We start from the raw sequence: 7069 nt of genomic DNA on the forward strand, positions 1-7069 counted from the left end.
TGTCCACCTTGAGACTCTTCCGTGTGAGGCTATGAATCCTGCTCCAATATTTCCTTTGGGCCGTTTGTCCTGCCTGCTGCCCCAGGAATTCTGGGAGTTGACGTCCCCAGGTCGTAAAGTCGCCTGGCTCTCTCTCCTCTAGGGGAAGGAGTGGCATTTCAGTGGAAATAGTTTAGTTTCTGGATCACGTTTTGGCTTATCTAGATGATGGCTGGCCTTCATGAGGACTAGTCACGTGTTTGATGGAAGCCAGGGGAGTTTGATCAGGAGGACTTTAAACTTAATCCTAGCAGGAGGGTTTGGCCATAAACAAGCCGAGAAAGGCTCAGGTGTCCTGGAAGGAGGGGTGGGGGGAAGTGTTGCTTTTAACAAGGTGTGTCCGGAATATTTGCCCTGCTAAGCTGGCAGAAGCGGGCTGCCCTTGGCTGAATGTGAAGGCTTGGCTGGGCCCGAATGGGAGGCCACCAGGAAATGCAAAGGCCTCGATTCAGCAGTCCTGGCAGTCCTCAACTTACAGAAATTCGCTTAGTGATCGTTCAAAGTTACAACGGGACTGATGAGCGTTTTTCGCATGTATGACTGTTGCAACAACCCCATGGTCACGTGATCAAAATTCAGACAGTCAGCCACCGACTCATATTTGCGACGGGTCTCAGTGGCCCTTATGACCAGCCAAGTCTACGGGATTCCCTCAACCATCATGTTAGTAACTTAACCACTGCCGTGATTCACTTAACAACCGTGGGAGCTGAAAGATTGTAAAATCGAGCAAAAGTCACTGTAACCACTGCCTTGCTTAGCAACAGAAATTTTGGGCTCAGTGGCGGTCGTAAGTCGAGGCCTGCCTGTATGAGGAGACCCCCTTCTGTGCTTCAGATCAGGCTGATCTCCCGCAATTGCCGAAACGTTTTACTGATTGGGGTAGATTGCAGGGGTGACACCGAAATACAATCTTATCATGAAGGTAAAGGTCCCCCTCAGACATCTGTGCTAGTCGTTCCCGACTCTAGGGGGCGTTGGTGCCCATCTCCGTTTCAAAGCCGAAGAGCCAGCGCTGTCCAAAGACATCTCCGTGGTCATGTGGTCGGCGTGACTCAATGCCAAAGGCGCATGGAACGCTGCTCCCTTCCCACCAAAGGTGGTTCCTATTTTTCTACTTGCATTTTTTATGTGCTTTCAAACTGTTAGGTTGGCAGAAGTTGGGACAAGGAACGGGAGCTCACTTCGTTATGCGGCGCTAGGGATTCGAACCGCCGACCTTCCTAATCGGCAAGCTCAGCATCTTAGCCACTGAGCCACCACGTCATATGATAAAATATGGTATTTTATTCCAACTTCATTTTAAATCGTATTTTATCCAATTCCATTTTAAACTACTTTTATCAAATTTTAGTAATGATTTGTTTCTGGAACTCTGCACTTCGATATGGCCCAAGGGCTAATCAATCAATCAGGATCTTAAAAGAGCAAAAGTTTGACAAGGGGCCTCACTACAATTCGAACCCTGTGAAGTCTAAACAAGGGAAGGGCATTTCTGAATAGCAGGGGGCAACCATTCTGCTTAAAGGGGCTCTGCTGCCCCCCCGTCCTGTCCCCCCACATGCCAATGGGCAGAAGCAGCGCCCAGAGTGGCCGACGGTTGTAAGCCGAGGACTGCCTGCGATTTCTTCCTTTGGCCTGGCTACCTGTCCGTTCTTCCTAACGCAGGTGCAAACCTCCCCATGGCCACCCCCAAAGTGGCTCAGCCACATCCGAAGCAAACCACAATCAATACAATACAATACAATAGTAGAGTTGGAAGGGACCTTGGAGGTCTTCTAGTCCAACCCCCTGCCTAGGCAGGAAACCCTATACCGTTTCAGACAAATGGCTATCCAACATCTTCTTAAAGGCTTCCAGTGTTGGGGCATTCACAACTTCTGGAGGTAACTTCTGTTCCACTGATTCATTGTTCTAACTGTCAGCAGACTGTCATCTGTGTCCAAATATCCCCCAACTGTGTTTATTGTTCCACTTTTGTGGTTTCCATCTTGGATCCCAGAAATTTAAAGCAAGGGCCTCCAACCTTGGCAACTTTAAGCTTTGGCGGACTTCAACTCCCAGAATTCCCCAGGCCTGGAGTTGAACTCCGCCAAGGCTTAAAGTTGCCAAGGTTAGAGACCCCTCCTTTAAAGCATTGCTTTCCATGCTCCCCTTCGCTGCGTCCCCTCCATTCCTAAATATTCTTCCCAACGTTCTCTTTCTTTCTCCAGTTCTATCCCAAATCACTTCTTCATTTTTCTCTCCCTCCTCCTTTCACTCTCTCCCTCTTTTTTTCCTGCTCTTTTCTCTTTTTTTTTCTTCCAGGTCCATCTTTTTTCTCAAGCTCTACCCACTTTCCTCTGCCAAAAACTGACTGGCATTTGGAACCTCTGACCGTCTTTGTATCGATCTCTGAATCTCTCGGCCTTTCGTCACAAACAATCCAATCTGTCATCTTTTTAGATTTACCTTCATTCCTTCGCTCCGTGGATGCATGAACGCACCTCAGTATCCGAAACAAAAGGTCTTTTTCTGGGCAGCTTCTCGTCGGGCAGCTTCCCCATTCATTCTCAGGCACCCAAACAGCCTGTTCTGCATTCTTCTCTTGGTCACATCTTTCCAGTCACCTTGCTTAGTAAAATAATCCCCCCCCCCGCACCTCCCTAAGACCCCGTACACTTACAGCACTGCACAGTCTTACCCGTTTTTGAAAAATCCACTTACTTGAGGATTTCTAGTTTCCTATGTGGTCTCTCTGAGTGCAGTGATGATGTTACCTCATTGGGTCATGAAACGTCTGCAGGAAAAAGCAAGCTCAGAGAGGATGAAGGAGGGAGGGAGGGAGGGAGGGAGGGAGCCAACATGGGAGGAAGGAAAGGAGGGAGGAAGAGAGGGACTGTGGTAGATAGAGGAAAGAAGGAGGGAGGAAGGAAGGGTGGGAGCAAGAAAAGATGGGGGGAAGAAAGAGAAAGGAAAGGAGAGAAGGGAGGGAGGGAGAAGAAGGAAAGGAGTAAGGAAAGATGGGAGGAAGGAGAGAGAGAGAGAGAGTGGAAGGAAAGGAGGGAGGGAGAGAGGGCCTGAGGTAGAGGGAGGAAAAGAGGGAAGAAGAAAGCAAAGATGGGAGGAAGGAAAGAAAGAAGGGGGGGAACAGAGGGGGGGAGGGAGGAAAGGGGAGGAAAGAATGAACCTTGATTTCCAGAAATGGGGGAGATAATCTTGTATGCTGGCTGGGCTCACCCAGCATCCGGTCTGGGGTGGAGTCGCCTACGGATCCGCACGTTGCCTTAGCCTCTGGCGTAAACCTTGCCACCATATATCTCTGGACAACTGGCATAAATAGAACACCGAGCCGTAACTGGCAGCGAGGTCTTGTTATCCTGGGTTCCGCGTGTTGTGCGAACGCAGCCATCCCGTCCGGCCTTTGGAGTCGGAGCCTAGCTTGCTATTCAAGACGCGGCCGTAACGGATGGCTCTTGGTCTGAAACGGCAGAGGCTCTCCTGCTTGAGAAGGGGGGGGGGGCGATGGGACAATTGAACAATTCCATTTAAAATAAATCGGAAAAAAATGATTTTGATTTTTGGCAGGCGCACTTCAGGATTCTGTCCCACCATTTCCCCATTATCGGTGTAGCTCTTGTCCCGCAGCGAGTGGGATGCAAGACCCTCCCCATGCCCCTCCTTGGAGAATTTGGAGGCCCAAGGCCTCTTCCTCCTCCCCAACCTCCCCTCCCTTGGTGCCTCTTGGATTTCAGGAATCTGAGGCAGGGGGTCTCCAAACGTGGACCCCCACAACCCCCGGAGGCAAGGTGAATGGGTCTGTCAGGAAGTCCCTCCTCAATTCCAGGTTGCTTCCCTCCTGGATGAGTTTCCGTCCGCGGCTTCTTGGAGAAGAGCTTGGCTGCCTCTTCTTTGGGGCAGCCCTTCAGATCTGTGATGCTGCTATCATGTCACCCCTAATTCTTCTTTTCTCCAGACCAGCCAAACCCAAATTCTGCAGTTGCTCAGTTTCATCTATTTTACTCTCCATTCCACCCCCTCTCCCTCTTCCTGTCTAAGGAGATCCCAGCAAGCTCCATAAACCAGGATAAGCTGCCTTTGAAGGCTGTTAGGGGTCAATTGTCTCGGATTGTTCCCTTCCACATAGACGACAGACTTCCTTGTTCTGGTTCCAGGAAGGGGGATGCTGTGTTGCTTCTCGGGAAGGAGAAAGAGGCTCCGAAGGCTGGAAGGGGACCTGGGACCCCTTTGGACTCTAAAGCAAAAGGGGGGAAATGAACAGGAAGAAAGAATTCACGCCTACAGGCCGGGCTGGGTGGCCAATTATTTTACGGCCGGTTCGGGCGCGCACATGCGCAGAAGCAGGCGGAGCCTCCTGCCACTACTACTCCCGCTTCGGCCGATCTGGGAGCAACCCACCTCTGCCACAGGAGGTCCCAGACTTACAACAGTTCACTTAGTGACCGTTGGACGTCACAAGGGCATTGAAACAAAGGGAATAGAAGCCCATGGTTGCGGGATCTCAATTCAGATCCTTGGCAACCGGTTCATAGTTATGACCATTGCAGGGTCCCAGGGTCACGTGCTCCCCTGTTGTGACCTTCTGACGAGGAAAGTCAAGGGGGAGGCCAGATTCACTTAACAACGGGGTTACTGCAGTGATTCACTTAGCAACGTTGGGAAAAAACGTCGGAAGATGGGTGGTCAAAACTCACTTTAACCAACGTCTCACTTAGCAACTGGCTTAACTTTCTCACTTAGCGACAGAAACGTTTGGCTCCATTGTGGCTGTGACCCAAGGACTGCCTGCATGGGGAAGAGGGGCTCAGGATCCCTCTCTCCACCGGCAGAATCTGGCAGCCGCCTCACCTTCCCTGGCAGGATTTTGGGGCCGCAAAGGTGCCTGCTGCTCCTCCTCCTCCTCCTCCTCCTCCACACCCTGGGCTGTGACTTCCTTGGCAAAATGCCTGGGTTTGTTGTGGGTACACCAGAGCCATGGTATCTGTTTGTTCCCTCTCTCAGCTGGATGCAGGCTAAGCTCTTGGCTTCCTTCCCTGCCACTCTTGGCATTCCGTCTCTGAGTCCCGGATGGCTCCACCCAACCCGGAGCTCCAGGGAGTTTCGGCCAAGCCTGGCATCGGCCTCTGACGGTCCAGGGCAGGGGTGGGCAGGCCCCATGATGACCGGTGGAGCTGAAGGGCCACACTTGCCCACCCCTCGTCTAGGTGAAGGTTTGGCTTGAGACACTCTGGGGGTTTAACAAAATAACAGAGTTGCAAGGGACCTTGGAAGAAACCCTACACCACTCCACACAAGCAGCAGTCCAGTCTCCTCTGGAAAACCTCCAGGGATGGAGCACTTCTGGTGGCAGGCTGTTCCGCTGGTCAATCGTCCTCACTGTCAGGAAGTTTCTCCTCGGTTCTAAGTTGCTTCTCGCCCTGATTAGTTTCCACCCATTGCTTCTTGTTCTACCCTCGGGTGGTTGTATTTTGGCATCTTGGGGGCCAACCTCCCCCCCCTTTACCTTACTTTACTTTTATTTAGACTTTTATACCGCCCCCTCTCCCCCGAAGCTCCTGGTCTGAGAGAGGTATTTTCCTTCTTACAGTTCGCCATCTCCTGGAGAAGGGCATCAGCCCTGACCTGAGCAACGAGGATGGACTGACTGCATTGCACCAGGTGAGCCCAGGGCGTCTTGCCAGCTGCCCTCCATTCTCCCACCTCCTGGGCCAGGTGTCAGGTGCTTTGCTCTACGTGGCAGCCCCCCCCCCCGCAGCCCTCACAGCCTCCCACGGGCTCCTCCCTCGCTGGTGGCACTGCTGTCCTCCTGCCAAGGGCAAGCGGAGCCCCATCACACCTGGTGCCAGCCGGAGTGGGAAGGGCGGGCCTGGAGATCCAGAGGGCACCTGATGGGGGAGGCTGCATCCTGGGCTACCTTCAGGGCCGGGGGTGGAGGGGTGGGGGAGGCTCTCAGGAATGCGATGCAAGAGGGGATCTCACTTCCCACGGGTCTTGCTCAGCAGTGGACACTTTGGGCTCTTTTGTGGTCCCGAGTGACTCTCCCTGGAGTCTGGGTCCTTCCTGGACCTCTTTCTGGTCTCTAGCCATGACCTCCTCCTCCCTCCGCCCTTCCTCCCACACTTCCCTTTCCATAACTTTAATTCTATGGGGAGACACAGTGGCGCGGTGGCCAGAGGTGGCGCTCTCGCCTCACCACCAGGAGGCTGTGGGTTGGATCCTAGGTAGAGGCAGATATTTCTCTTTCTGGGCACAATGAGAATATATACGCCGAACAAAACTCTGCATTGGCGACAGGAAGGGCATCCGGGCAGTAAACCCTCTGCTAGCTCCATTCAATTGCCCAGACTCCGCCCCACAAGGGGGTATGATTGGGATGGTTAAATGAAGATGAGGAATGTCTATGGGGAGACACGTTGTGGGTCTCTTCTTGGGGAGGCAGGGGTGACCTTGAGAAGGGGGCTGGCACGGAGGCCTCCCACCTTCCTTATCTCCTCCCTTCGCTCTTTCTGTTGTGGGTGGTAAACCTTCTGGCAGTGCGGCTGTTGTGTTGAGTAAATACACAAAAGTGGCACTGAGTGGAAAGTCCAGTATCCAGAAGGGCCCAGTTCCATCTTTTCTTTCACGCCCGTTTCAGACCGTGAGATGACAGGAAATCCTCACAAGTGAGCCCCAAATTCCTGTTGTTAAGCAAGGCCTGTTGTTAAGTGAGTTTTGCCCCATTTTACACCCGTTATTGCCACCATTGTTAAATGAATCACTGCAGCACCAAAGCTAGGAACGTGGCTGTTAAGTGAATCTGAATTCCACAAATTTGGAACGGTCACTAAATGGATGGTTGTAAGTCGAGGACTAGCTGCAGTGGGAAGCCGTCGGAAGAGGCTCAGGGGGGGGGGGGGGCTCTCCTCCAGCAGCCTTCCAGCCATTGGAGGTCTCCTGTCCAAGCCAAGGGACGGTGCCTCTGGAAGGGAGGAGTGGGGCCTTACGGAGCCCCCGCCTCAAGGGGGAAATCCAGCAGGTTCTGAGCGGTTCT

General features: G+C 52.7%; 1 protein-coding gene across 1 annotated transcript in view; it reads left to right on the plus strand.

Annotated features, from left to right (window-relative positions):
• The window catches only part of PPP1R16A (protein phosphatase 1 regulatory subunit 16A), a 30867-nt gene that overhangs the window by 14313 nt on the left and 9485 nt on the right, over window positions 1-7069 (plus strand). Inside the window, exons 3-4 of the mRNA XM_081953251.1 lie at window positions 5627-5697; window positions 5795-5967. Of these exons, the coding sequence (XP_081809377.1) occupies window positions 5627-5697; window positions 5795-5967 (244 nt within the window). The remainder of the gene's footprint in view (window positions 1-5626; window positions 5698-5794; window positions 5968-7069) is intronic.

The sequence above is a fragment of the Natrix helvetica genome (assembly GCF_964273705.1).
Source record: "Natrix helvetica genome assembly, chromosome: 4".
Classification (NCBI taxonomy): domain Eukaryota; kingdom Metazoa; phylum Chordata; class Lepidosauria; order Squamata; family Natricidae; genus Natrix; species Natrix helvetica.